General features: G+C 36.1%; 1 protein-coding gene across 2 annotated transcripts in view; it reads left to right on the top strand.

Moving 5' to 3' along the window:
- NAP1L1 (nucleosome assembly protein 1 like 1) overlaps nucleotides 1–14,069 on the top strand; it is a 29,146-nt gene that overhangs the window by 11,257 nt on the left and 3,820 nt on the right. Inside the window, exons 2-14 of one of the 2 annotated variants that reach the window (XM_054631553.2) lie at nucleotides 3,095–3,129; nucleotides 3,841–3,929; nucleotides 5,032–5,134; nucleotides 6,188–6,329; nucleotides 6,791–6,871; nucleotides 7,102–7,230; nucleotides 7,725–7,796; nucleotides 8,424–8,563; nucleotides 10,290–10,435; nucleotides 10,522–10,541; nucleotides 11,629–11,751; nucleotides 12,869–12,901; nucleotides 13,332–13,382. In XM_054631553.2, coding sequence (XP_054487528.1) covers nucleotides 3,113–3,129; nucleotides 3,841–3,929; nucleotides 5,032–5,134; nucleotides 6,188–6,329; nucleotides 6,791–6,871; nucleotides 7,102–7,230; nucleotides 7,725–7,796; nucleotides 8,424–8,563; nucleotides 10,290–10,435; nucleotides 10,522–10,541; nucleotides 11,629–11,751; nucleotides 12,869–12,901; nucleotides 13,332–13,382 — 1,146 coding nt within the window. In that variant the 5' untranslated portion in view covers nucleotides 3,095–3,112. The remainder of the gene's footprint in view (nucleotides 1–3,094; nucleotides 3,130–3,840; nucleotides 3,930–5,031; nucleotides 5,135–6,187; nucleotides 6,330–6,790; nucleotides 6,872–7,101; nucleotides 7,231–7,724; nucleotides 7,797–8,423; nucleotides 8,564–10,289; nucleotides 10,436–10,521; nucleotides 10,542–11,628; nucleotides 11,752–12,868; nucleotides 12,902–13,331; nucleotides 13,383–14,069) is intronic. The other variant, XM_054631554.2, reaches the window with a different exon arrangement.

Raw genomic sequence — 14,069 nt, forward strand, 5'->3', positions numbered from 1 at the left:
AGCATAGTTTTCTTGGCAGTGCCTTGTAGTCTCCTTACTCAAGAACAGTTGTCTAGAGCTGGCAGATAATTGTCATGACAGACACTAGTATCTTCTCAGTTTGCAGAAGAACTCTTCCAACTGTGTACATTCTGATACTGAGTTGTGTAAAAAATGGAGGGAAGATTAAAGGATGGGACATGAAAAAGACTGCTGCAAGGAGAATAGGAAAAATTGGATGAGAGAGAGAGAAACGCACTAGAGGGAGGCTCTGAAGCTGACAGCTGCTTGATACAGTCTATTTTAATTTCAAAAAAAATCTTTGAAGAATGTTATTCAAACTCTTTGAGTAAACTGGGCCATAATTTACAACCATACAGTGCTTGCAGGGATTGTTTTAAGAGTCAGGAAGCAGAGGGTGATAACTGCCCATTGCAATGAGGAGAGAGAGGCACATGCTGGAGTCCCACAGGGTGCTGTAGCAAGATGAATGCCTTTAGCATGGTCAGAAATGATCTTGGAAAGAGGATGAACAGTGAAAGGATGGATGAAAGTTTGTGATGACAAGTAGTTGTTCAGAGCTGAAAACAAGGGCCCAGTGAGGAATTCAGTAAGGGGAGACTGCTGGTGAAACTTCCTCTGCTACAGTTACATGGTGTACAAAAATCTTTAAACTGATCTCTGAGCTGAATATTGCAACTGAGAAACTTGAGTGATATCAGTTTACCTGCTGGTTCTGGGGAAAATGAGGACTAGTTTCTGAAATAAAAATTTGTTATCACATTGTCAAATACCTGCACTTCTGATCCAGTGTGTTTTTTCTGAACATAATTGAAAGCTTTAAGTGTTTCTGGGAGAATTCTTACCATGTCATTGCTTTTTTCCAAGATATGGGCTAATGGCGCTTGTTGGAGGTGGGATGGATGCTTCTTAAAAGTTCTTAGGCATCATTTGTTCATAGCCAGTCTTGTCTTCATTTGGGAAAAAATGTTTAAATGAACTGTGGAAGTTGGTCTCTTTCAGAAAACGTCTAATGTGTTTCAGCTGCTGTTTCATCTAGCTCATTGACTTGGAGAGGCCACAGGGTCTGTGCTGCCACTGGTCACATGTTTGTTGAAAGAACTACCTCCTGTTTTATGGAAATTAAAGCGTTTTTTGATAGGGAGAACAGAGAAAGGAATTGCTGGTCTCTGCAAGGAACATCACTGTGTTGGATTTGCAGAGAAATGTATGGGAGGCAGGTGAGCTGTGCATCTTGTGCTCTTTTGCACAGCGATACTATCAGTCTTCTTGAAATGGTCCTGCATTAAAAACAAGTTAAGAGGAAGTGTGTAAGGAAAAAGTAGTATATTTTTCATGGATGCAATATTGTGTACATCAGAAATAATGCTAATTGTTACATTGCTCAAGTAAAAAAGGGACCTGTATGTGAGAGTTGTAATAGTAGTATGTTGTTTCTGTAGGTCTTCAGTGTATGCTGTCTTTGAGAATGATATTCAAAGGAGAGTCTTTTGAATTGTTGGAGGGGATTGTTACATGGGTAAAACTGAAATCACAGGACAAGCAACTGTGATCTGAATAAAATGAGTCAAGAATATTGCTGTAATTCCTCTTACTGAATTGTTAGATGTTCTTTGGTTTATAGCAGTGCTGCCATCCTATTTATTAGCAAATACTGTATTATTTTTCTGAAATAGATGGCTTTGGCTCTCTAGTTTTTCTGCATATTAGGGAATTGAATCTTTTTGATTACATTCTAGATCTTTATTTGGCACTATGATATTGTGGTCCTAAATGAGGAGGACATCAAATACCTTCTTTCCATGTAATTCTTGGGAAGTATTTATGACACGGGAAAAACTATATTTAGATTATATTTACATAAAATGTGGGAGTTTATTTCTGAAGATTCTAAGATGTTTCTTCATACTGACTGTTAATATCCTGATCTTACTGGGATTGTGTTTTTGTGTTACACTTCGGACAGATGAAATGCAGTTTTCTCTTTTTCTGGAACACATCCATGCAGCACTTTGCTAAAATTCCCATTTGAATGTATTGTAGGGAGTTGAAATTCCTGAAGGAAATTTCAATTTGTTTAGCTTACTGGAGAGCAGGTAAAATGGAGACTCTAAAGCATTTGTTTCTTTGCTTTCTGGGCCAGCAAATTATTCCTGGTAGTTGGAGCCTCCTGAATTACTGGCAGTTGGTAATAACAGGAGTTATTACCAACTCCTTTTCTTGTGTTTTCTTGTGCATAGTGTTGTGTTAGACTTCAAGTTACCTAAAACATCTTTTTGGAGAATATACTCCCAAGTACTGTTTTGCTGGTAGAAAATGTTACTCGTTTTATAATATATTTGAGAACATAGGTTCTTGATGGTATGCAAGATTTGCAATAGTCTCAATATTAAATGCTTCTAGTTACTGTGTATGGAATATGTTTATGATTTCACTAAGATATTTAAGAAAATTGTGATCATTCTGAGCATGGGAATTAGTCATGTTAAATAAATAATTAGTCATGTTAAATTATGCACCTGGCATAATTTTTTTTGTGTGTGTGTGTAAAATGTTGCAATATTGTGGCTATTCTGAGGAATTACTTGGATTGGTTTTGTAAAGTTGGGATTAAAAGTGAAGCCACAAAAAGGCATCTTCATTCTCAAATTGTTTTAGCTGTAAATATGTTCTGTCTGCAATCACATGCTGGAAATGATTAAACAGTTCCCAGCACCCTTTTTGCTTCAGTTTTTCTCAGGTTATATTCCAGTTTTATACTTAGGACTAATTTTCAGTCAGTGATATTAGAACAGTCCTACAATCCAAAACTCAACATGACATTTTGCTGGTATTTGGTACTTCAGTTTATGTGAGTGGATCTATAGGTTCTAAACCAGAATGAAGATTTTCAAAGTTTCTGTATGTTTTAAAGACTGACAGCTCAAAATGTGCAAGGGAGATGTGCCAACTTCAGACTATAATATATATTTATCATGTTTCATAAAGCTGACATGATTTTGTTTCTTTTAGTATTATGGCATGTGGCCATAGAGTTTATAACTGAAATTTAGTGCTTCTGTTCTTATGTGTTCTTTTTCTTTTTTTTCCCTAGTGTTTGAAATCTAGCAGAATGGCAGACGTAGACAAGTAAGTAAAATCTGTCAATGATTTTACTGCGGCTCTGAGTGTGTCCTGTGCTGTACTTGACATGGCTGGGCTCTCCAGATACTGGATAGGCAGGGTCTAGATACTGACCTTGAGCACTGTGACAAGACCTGAGGTTTATAGCATGTGGGAGAAAAGCTTATGTTGCTCATGATAAATGGATTTGTGATCTTAATTGTAAGTAAATAAGAAAGTGGAAGAAGGCATGAATCAACTTCCTATGTTGGAATTCTGGAGGGTAAAAACAGATAATATTGCCCATTCCTATTGTTTCACTCCACGTAGGGTTCTTTCTTTTGAGTGCTCCTATTTTGTGGCATTTGAAATATAATGTAGGTGATCCTACCCACAGTTCTCAAGGCCTGCACATCTTAAGGAAGATATGTGGAGCAGAAGGAGGCTTTGACTGGTTGATAAGAGCAGGAGATGAAGGAATTTTTTAAGAAAGAAACTTTGTAGTTCTGGAAAGTTGCTAATTCTGTAAACTGTTCTGGGATTGTCAAATGTGAAACTTCTGTGAGGACAAAATTGGTTTTGTTTGTCTATTAAGACTTGCTTGTCAAAGGTCAAAAGATGCAACAGTTTGTTTCTACCCACATAACCTCTAGTTTGAGCTCTTTAAGTTCCTTAGAGTATATTATAAAATTAACTACTTGATTGAATTAACTTCTTGTTATTGAATATTTCTAATAGCAAAGAACAGTCTGAACTTGATCAGCAGGATATGGAGGATGTTGAAGAAGTAGAAGAAGAAGAAACTGGTGAAGATGCCAACAGCAAAGGTAATGTTGAAAGCAAGAGTTTCTAAACTTCTAAACATATGTGCTTTCTAGTTAGTGTGTTAAAAAGTTTTTACTGCAAAAAAAATAGGAAGTGGTAAAACAATTTCAGATGGACAATTGTGTTTAAGTTCTGAAGCAAGGACTTTTTCTTTCAAATTGAGTGATTTTTATTAATTGTTTGCAGTTACTCATTGTAGTCATGTTTAATACCAGGTTCAGGCAGTGCCAGCCCACCTGTATAATTGGAAAAGACAGGATTATTGTGGATATGTAACAGGATTATTTAAAAAATTCACACACGTGAAGTTTTGAGTATAAAAAAATTATTGTGTGTATATGTATCTCTTACTTTTGATTAGTTGCTAATAATTTGCTGCTGAATTGACAGTGAACAGAACAAATCATGCTTAGTGTTACCACTCTTGAAATTAATAAATCCTTTTTTATTCCCCCCTCAACAAATAACATAAGCACATATCAAAATACTTGTTTTGTCAGTGCTGAACAGTCTTACTCATGCTTTGTATTTGAAGTGTGGGGGCACAGATGGAATCTAAAGAGCAATTAGCCAAAAGAGAAATAACTAATAATCTCTGCAATAAAATTACTTGGACTGCTGATAGTGCCATGTTTCAAGTTTGCCTGAGCAGAATAACATTAAAATAGAACATTATGCTCAAGATGTTATAGTTCGCTAATGTATTGAAAGAAGTGTTTTCAAAACTGGATGGCAAAATTTTGGGGAACACTCATTAGCTGAAGTAATTAAATGGCATACTGTAATTAAATGGTAAGTATTCCAGGTGTCCCACAGGAGCCTAGAGATGAAAAATGTGTATTTTCAGTGATTTCCCAGCTATTTTAGGTGAGAATCAGAGGGGAAATTATACTCTAGAAATCCTGGACAGAAATCAGATTTTATATATCAGAAAACATATTTTGGTATTAGGGAGACGTCACACAGTTTTAAACAGTTCTTCTGCATCTGTAACTCTTGCTTTTATTAAAAGTCTAATTTTCTTTATTTTATGCACAATTCTTTCTTTCAAGATTGGTCCAAGAGATGCACTTTGTGCTTACTTAATCTTCTTTTTTAATTCAGCTCGGCAGTTGACTGTGCAGATGATGCAAAATCCTCAGATTCTTGCAGCCCTTCAGGAAAGACTTGATGGTCTGGTAGGAACATCTGCAGGATATGTAGAAAGGTACAGCATTGGTTTAGTATGAGCAGAGTGTTAAAATGATTCTTTTGTTTTCTGAACAGTGTTGTCTACGGTTTATGGTCATAAACCACTGCGCTGCTCAGATAGCAGAAAAACTAATAAAGTCTGTTCATAATGCATCTCAGAATTGAAGAGTTTATTTGAAGTTTCATGAAGAATCCTAATATTTAGCATTTAGTGGCTGATGTTTTCCTCTGCAGTTACAGTATGGCACACTTCTTAGGATACTTTCCTGATCCTTGGAATCTCTTTTGTAGCTTTGCCTTGATCATGAAACATCAGTTATTTAAACTATGGTCAGATGCTTGGAGGCCTGGTGTCTCTAGCATAGTAATTTTATGCTTAGACTGTAAGCGTTAGCTGATACAGCAATGTTATTAGCAGTACTTCATGTGGTTTTCTCAGTATCAAAACTTGCTATTAATTCTTGCCAAAATTTTCTGTAGTTGATCTGCATTTGTGAGGCATGCGGTAATTGCTTTCCTTTTGCACATTTGTAGTACAGTGGCTCATTTAGCAAACCAGTTCTGGCTCACTTTGGGTCAGACTGTGTGTTTAAAGACAGTGCTATTAGCTGCTGCACTCAGTGAAACAAAGCAGCAAATTTTGGAGATTAAATTCCTAAGCAAATAATAACAACTGTCTTGAACTTTTTTATAAAACCAAACAAATCAATGGTGAGACCTTTCTTAGTTGTACTCAATACTATGATTTTACTTTGTTACTCACTAATAATGTAGAACTTGTTTTTAGAAGGAAGATTTATTGCACAAATTTCTCTCATGATTTACCCAGGTGTTTGGAATACTCTGGTTCTAACTGTGGTAGAGCCTTAGTTTAAGAGCTTGTGCTAAGGATTTCAATGTCATTGGTGAAAGTGGTTGCAGCTTTGATTTAAGCTTTCTAAAGCTTAAAACAGAGTGTAAAATCTGTTGTGGTACAAGTTGGTTAACTTGCAAGGGGTCTGGTTAAGGAGAGATCAATATGTGCTTAAAAATGCAGCGTTGGTAACAGTTCTGTCACTGAATTTTTCAGCTTGCCTAAAGTTGTTAAAAGACGTGTGAATGCTCTCAAGAATCTTCAAGTTCAGTGTGCACAGATAGAAGCAAAGTTCTATGAGGAAGTTCATGAGCTGGAAAGAAAGTATGCTGCTCTCTATCAGCCCTTATTTGACAAGGTATTTTAGTGCTACTCTGATTTGTACTTTAAAGCTTCCATCTAAAATACAGCAAGGGGTTATAAAAACCAGAACACTTACTCATGTTCCAAATTACTTTGGTCTCATATGTGCCCCTTCAATTCAATTGATACAATCTTGCCGTCCAAGTGAATATCAACTAAGATTGAGAGAGTGAAAAGTTAGGTCTGTTCCATAGTTACCAAAATGACTTCAGTATATCAAACCTCATTTTAATTGAGCAAATGTCAGATGATACTGTAACTTTTCTGGGACTTTGGTGTTTATTCTAGTGTGTTGTAAACCTCCTAACTGCTGAATCAATCTTCTAGAGCCAGAAGAAAAGGTAGATAGTTAATGTATTACTAATTGTGTAATTTAGGATTAGGAATTTATTGGTTAGGGCATTGCTGATTGCAATGACTAGGAAATTAGAAAATATTCTTGGTTTTATCTTCCAGCGAAGTGAAATCATCAATGCCATTTATGAACCTACAGAAGAAGAATGTGAATGGAAAGCAGATGCTGACGAAGAAATTTCAGTGAGTATCTTAATCAGTTCTCATCAGTAATCTCAAGCTTTAGCATGAAACAAGATTCATTAAGCTGAAATTAAAAAAAAAACACGTTTGTAATGATTACTTGCTATTAATGATGCTAATTCTTAATGGTTGCTTAAACATCCACGTGACACTGGTATCAACAAAGAACTGATGAACCTTATGATGAACCTCTTAAAATTAAGGAAACCCAATATTTTTATTTTCCTAAGGATGAAATGAAAGAGAAAGCTAAGCTTGAAGAAGAAAAAAAAGATGAAGAAAAAGAAGACCCTAAAGGAATCCCTGAGTTTTGGCTGACAGTATTCAAGAATGTGGACTTGCTCAGTGATATGGTTCAGGTAGGCAGTGGTCTAGCTTTGTTTAAAGTTGCATTGGTAATTAATCCAAGTGTCTTTAAGAAAGCAGTAACACTTTGATACTGTATATGTCTGTTGGAGAGCAATAATGGAACTGTTACTTGGATGTCATCTCTGGTAACTTTTCAAGTGAGAGTACAGAGCACTGAAATACCTCCCTGCTGTTTTATTTCTTGAACCTATTCTATGATACTATTGAATTTTTGGTGCTTATAGAAGTATGTGTTAAAAGTGTATTAGACATGTCTAAAAATTGTACGTGGTGTTAGTGTGGGTTTTGGTTGTGTACTGTACTGGGGACTCTGTAACAGCCATTGTTGCCATCTGCTGGTCATGTTCATGGAAGTATTTCAGTGTTGTAACAATTTTTTCCTAAGTCAAACTTGTTCTAAACATGGCTTTTTATCTCTGTGAGGCCTTAAATCTGTGTGTAATTGAATGTTGTGAAAATTAAATACACTGTGTTTTCTCTACAGGAACATGATGAACCTATCCTGAAATACTTAAAAGATATAAAAGTGAAATTTTCAGAAGTTGGACAACCTATGGTTAGTTTGACTTATTAAACAAGATTACTTTTATGTTATCTTAAGAATTATTTGTATTTTAGCAACATGGTCTGTGATAGCCAATTGTCTTGTGGAAATCATGAGAAAATATACAGCTGCTGCTTCTGAGAAAGCAGTACAAGGTCTAGTGCTAATCTTGCATCACCCTGTGAATGGGTGTATACTGAATTTAGCCTTCAGCTTCTGATGAGATTTGCCTTAACAGCTGATAACTTAGGTTTCACCATTGAATTTTGATACCTTTGGGTACTTTTTCTGTAACTGCTGTAATTTCATATATTTCCCTGGCAGAAATCAGACTGTTTTCTAAGTTATAATATTTTTAAATTTAGAAATTCTCCCTATACATTAGTAGCAGGAAATCTGTGTGCTGGGAGATATGTCATTACTGCAAGCAGTATAATAACTAGAAAGTGCAAGATCAAGTGAATGAAAAGATTTGAAGATCTTTGTACAACTTGGGTGGCAAAAATTCTAGAATAAGTTATGCATGTATTGGAGAAAGGTGTATTCTATTGCATGTGTAGTGCTTGGATTTAGGTGTTAAGAATTTAAAGGTGTTTGTAAATAACTAAAGTTACTGTTCTGCAATTCTTTCTTTTTAAGAGTTTCACATTAGAATTTCATTTTGAACCAAACGACTACTTCACAAATGAAGTGTTGACAAAGACGTATAGAATGAGGTCAGAGCCAGATGATTCTGATCCCTTTTCCTTTGACGGACCAGAAATCATGGGTTGTACAGGGTAAGTGCTAATAGATACCATTAAGGCAATATAGCAGCTTTGCCCTTAGCATTATCCAGCTGTAGAGTTTTACAGCATCTTGGGGAGGTGCTGGAAAAGATACTTCCCTTAGTAACTTGGGAACAGCTAGGTTTGATATGACTTTTTCATTGTTACCAATAACTTCAATACAATATAGAAAAACACATTATTTGTATTGCATAATTTATAAGCATATATATTATATAAGCATATAAATAAAAATTTAGTCAGTATTTGTTTACAAATACTGTTCTGCAGTCACAAAAGGTGAATTGGAATCTTTTAGTATCTTTTAGTAGGCCCGTATAGCTTTTGCTAGAATTTGTTTGATTGCTTTTATTAATATTTTTGTATTTCTGACACGCAGCATTTTGGGGAGTTTATTTCAGATTTATTTTTTATATTGCAGTTGTCCATTTTGTTTTATAAGCATTAAATGTTTACTTTTGAATTTCTGTCTATTTAAGAAATGGAGAATAGTCCTCATAATTCCAGGTTACTCTTTTTAAAAAGCTGTCACACTGCTTTCTTAGTGAAGTCTTCTGTTTTAAATTAGTTCAGTAATTTTTTCCTCTACATTTCCCTTTTTTGTGAACAGAGGGATGAGAGAAAACTATGTTGTACATAATTATTCTTATGAGTACACTTGGGCCTGTTCAGTAACTTTTGTGTTCAAGTCTCTAGTGTTCTGACTGCTCTTCTGAGTGATAACAACTAAGTTACAGACTGCATAGTCAGTGTTGGTTTTACTCTTAAATTAATCTCCAGTTGCTCATACTGACTTTTTTGCCTCTTTATTTCCCAGTCACTTAACATATTTTCCAAAGTCCTGTAAGATTTAATTTTAAATACTTGGGTAGCTTTGATTAAACTGTTTTGTCTTCCCCAGTTTGGACTGATTGGCAAATCATGAATCTTGACAGAGTTTGGTGTGAGTTGCCACTGATTCTATAAAAATTAACTCCTAGTCCTTGTTTTCTCTTGTAGCTAGGATAGCCCCTTCTTGTCCCAAAGCAACTCACTGAATTCCTTTGAGTCTGTAAAAGAATCGAATCCAGGAACTTCTGCAAATGCAGTTAGTTTCACTGATGTGACTTTCATTTACTTGTCACCAGAATGCTTTGACTATTAGAGAAGCCTGGAGGCATGATTTTGCTCTGTAAGGAGGATAGAGTTAAAAAACCCCCAAAAAACAAAACCCAAACAAATGAATATAACACAAGACGACAAAACCCTCACAAACAACTCAAAATCAGCCAAAACCTACATGCTCATTTGATGCATTGTTTTAAGGACTTACTGGTTATAATGATAGGCGTGGTGAACTTTGGCATATTACTAATATGCCCAAATAGGACATTGTTTTACAATGGATGGGAGGCTCTAAAATTGGTGCAGTACTAGTTGTTGATAGAAAACTAGGCAGTATTTGGTAGCTAATGAAAATTAGCATTTCAGAGATTGAGTGGAGAAGGAAAAATTTCTGGATGGAAATAATCCTAAAATTAACCTTGTTACTCTTGTTCTCAACTGATAAACTAATGAAAAGATAGGACTAAATAAATACTAGCTTAATATCCTTTCATCCCTGTATCTCTTGCAGTTGCGATAGTCTCAGTAGATACTCGTAGCAGGGGAATAGTATTAAGCTGCAGGTGGTTGTCGGTTTTTTCCCTGTAATTTGTTTTATTTTTTTACTCTTTAGTTGCCAAATAGACTGGAAAAAAGGAAAGAATGTTACTTTGAAAACCATTAAGAAGAAGCAAAAACATAAGGGCCGCGGAACAGTCAGGACGGTTACAAAAACTGTTTCCAATGACTCTTTCTTCAACTTCTTCAGTCCTCCTGAAGGTAAGCTGAACACTAGTATACATGTATTTACTTTCGATGTAGAATGTATCTCACTCACTTGTTTCTTCTGGTTTTTTTTTCTACAGTTCCTGAAAGTGGAGATCTGGTAAGTTGGCTTATTTAAAAAATAATGATGGCGTGTTTATGGAATTTTAAAATTTGTTAAACAGCCTCAGCTTTAACTGCTTCTGTCTTTAACTGAGAATACTTATGAAGACTAGTATGTATTTGACTTTTCTTTTTCAGGAGGAATGTTTGAGTTGGGTGGTAGAGTTTAGTTTAGTCAACTTTAATAGCTTATGCTTCCTGAAAGCTACCTTGTGGGTTGTTAACAGTTGTAGAAATGTAGTGATCTATGTTATTAGTCTTTGATCTGATGGGTGGTGTAAGTCTCTCTCTTCAGGTGTTCTTTGGATGATTTTATCTAATGGCTGAATGTAGCCAGTTTATGTTTTATTCTGTTAAAAATTTATCAAGCTGTTAACTCTTGAAAGTAATAAAACAGAAAACTGCAAGAGCCTGCTTTTCTGTGTGCTCAGTATGGTAATAACCCATCGTTTTTGTAACGAGAAAAACTACCAAAAATACTTAACAGTAGGGAATATATTATGCAGTTTGAGTGAGAAATATGAAATTAAAGCTTCCAGAGGCATGCTGTTAGAACTCTAGTTGGCATGGACACCAAAAGCTGTATGTTCATAACATTTAGAAAAACAAAAAATAATTGCTCAGATGGGAGACAGCAGAACACTTAGTATGAAAACGAGAGAAGTGAAAGTCTCAGATTGGATCAGAGAGCATTTATAAGTGTCCAAGTGCTTCAGTAGTGGCTTTGTCTAATGGGAATCAAGGGGATGCACTGTAGGAATCAGAAGTAGGTTTTAAAATCTTTATTGTGATAGGCTCACCTGGCTATTGTTCACTTATTTAATAGTATTGTGCATATGAACTGAAAGCCTATGGGAGATACTAAATAATCTTTATACTTGGAATAAAAGAAACTCCAGAATGGTATATAATTAGGCTTTCTGAAGCAGCAGCTCCTCCCTGTATAATGTAAGTGGGCTGTTCAGAGTGTAAAACTTGGCTCCTCAGGTTCAGTTCTCTAAAGCAGCCCCTGGAACAAAAAAATCAGTAATGGGATCTGTGCCAATCTGACCACATAGTTTAGGAAATAATATTGTTTTATGCAGGATGATGATTCCGAGGCAATCCTTGCTGCAGACTTTGAAATAGGTCACTTCTTGCGTGAACGTATAGTGCCCCGGTCAGTACTGTACTTCACTGGAGAAGCTATTGAAGATGATGATGATGATGTAAGTATAATATTCATTCAGAGCACTAAAATCCTTGAAATAATGCTGTTTCATGCTTGGGTAATTTCTTATATTGGTATCTTTACAATGGGATGTTAGTTGCAGCAGAGCTTCCTAGATTATTCAGGAAGAGCCCCATAAAAATAATTCTTCTTTGAAGTCGTGACTTCAGAGTTTTGTGGCAAAAGCAATGGTAGAAGCTGATCATCTAGAGGATGTCATAGTAGCATTTTGTATTTAAGGCATTCCTAGAGAAGTGTACCCAATATTTTGTGGAACTGTAATGAGCTGCCAGAGAACAAATGAGACTTTTTCTAGCTGCTAAGCCTGTTCTTTGTGCTTACAGTGACATTGGGCTATGAAGTTTTCAAGTCTCATCCTTTCAAAAGTACTCTCTTACTTTAAAAAAAAAAAGCTAGATAAACACATTCAAAGCATGCCAAAATAATCAAAGCAAGTTCTGCAAAAGCTTAAGTGTTTTAAAAGAGCTAAGCTTGAAATTGTCAAAACATGAAGCCTCAGAACTTTATACAGGTGTAAAACATTTTTTCTGTGGCTGCCTCGGCTAAACAAGGACAGTTTGACTGTTAAGATGGCTTAGATACGTGCTGTCTTTAATGTTTAGAATCTAAACTGTTGGCCCTTGTTGCAAAGGCTTGGCTGGGGCTGTGGAGGAGGGAGGTACTGACAGGACGGGCTGCTTTGGGCTCCGCTGTCCCCTGCTGTCCCCCAGTGGTACCGCAGGGTAATCGGCTCCTCCCGGGCTGCACGGAACGGACACGGTCTGCTCTGCCAGAGCTCACCAGGGGGAGTTGAACATTGCTCGTGCTGATGCAAAAAGTGTTTTTAAATCTGACAGACACAGGAGCTTCTTGGTTCAAATTAAAAGAGACTAGATTTAGATTAGGTTGGATGAGACTCTGAGCAACCTGGTCTAGTGGAAGGTTTCCCTGCCCATGGCAAGGTGGTTAGAGCTAGATGACCCTCAAAGCCCCGTCCACCCCAAACCATTGTATGATTCTCTTAAGATCACAATATGGAGTGGTCTCTAGCATCTACTTGAGCTATAGATGGCTGCATTTATGATATTATCGAAACTATTTATTTTCTTTTCTAGTATGATGAAGAAGGTGAAGAAGCAGATGATGAGGTAAGATGACAGATGCCCCTGATTCAAATAGTTGACATGTTGTAGTTTGTTATCTAGAATAAGTGTTCCTTTAGTTTTTAACTGCTGTGGACACTAAGAATTACCTCTGAAATAAGATAGAACATACTGTTTGGTGGATCTCAGATGAAGATAATTTAAAAAACCCAAAAAACAACACAAACAACCAGCAAGACAACAGCAACAAAAAAAAAAACCCAAACCAAGCTAAGGCAACCTTCAAGGTATCTTAAAAATTAAGCTGCCACTGATGTCAAAAGATGCACATTATGGAGGATAAAGTAATACAATATGTATAACATAAAGTGGTAATGGATGTATTTCTGAGTACAATTTAATCTTAATTTTCATGAAAATGGCTCCAGAAGCTGAATGTGGATAAGCTAGAGAAATATTAAGTGTTTTTTTTCAGGAGGGAGAAGAAGAAGCAGATGAAGAAAATGATCCTGATTATGAACCAAAAGTAAGGAATTAAAATGAATGTTTAAAGTTTGTGTATGCATAGAGACATTTAAAATTTTATGTATGTTGAATCTTGATTTTAGATTAAGTATTTAACCAATAGTTCCTATGGGTGAGCATGTTTGGTTTTGAGGCTGTTTCGGGCCTAATTCTGACAGAGTAGAATTGGTAGAGAAACTTTGTAAAAGTTCTTTCTCCAGGAGTCATTTTGTAAAAGTAACTTTTGGCTTTGAGCATTGAGGTTAGTCAGGCTTGGTTTTCTATAAACTTGTCTTGCACCAATTTGCTGCCTAATAAACATTGCAAAATGGTTGTAAGGACATGGAGAGAATTGTGTCATCCAGCTTCAGTTTTTGGGGACTTGCTACAAGCTGGCTCTGACACAGGTTTTCCCAGCAGAATACAAAATACGCTCTTTCGTGTTAGGTAAATGGCAAATCTTTCATTGTTTGAGGTAGCAGAAGTCAAGGTTCAGCAATGCATCTACAGCCAAGTCCTAAAATGTGAACAGCCAAGAGCCAACTGGAAGCTTTCTTATTCCATGAGAAGGGAAAAATCACTAATCAGGCTGGAAAAACAATTGTGAGCCACTCAATTCATAGCTTTTTGATAGCTGAGAGAAAGGTACCTCTGGACACCTGAAAGCATCTGATGTGGTAGGTGAAAGTTGCAGCCATGAAGTCTGTGA

The sequence above is a fragment of the Agelaius phoeniceus genome, chromosome 5, assembly GCF_051311805.1.
Source record: "Agelaius phoeniceus isolate bAgePho1 chromosome 5, bAgePho1.hap1, whole genome shotgun sequence".
NCBI lineage: Eukaryota > Metazoa > Chordata > Aves > Passeriformes > Icteridae > Agelaius > Agelaius phoeniceus.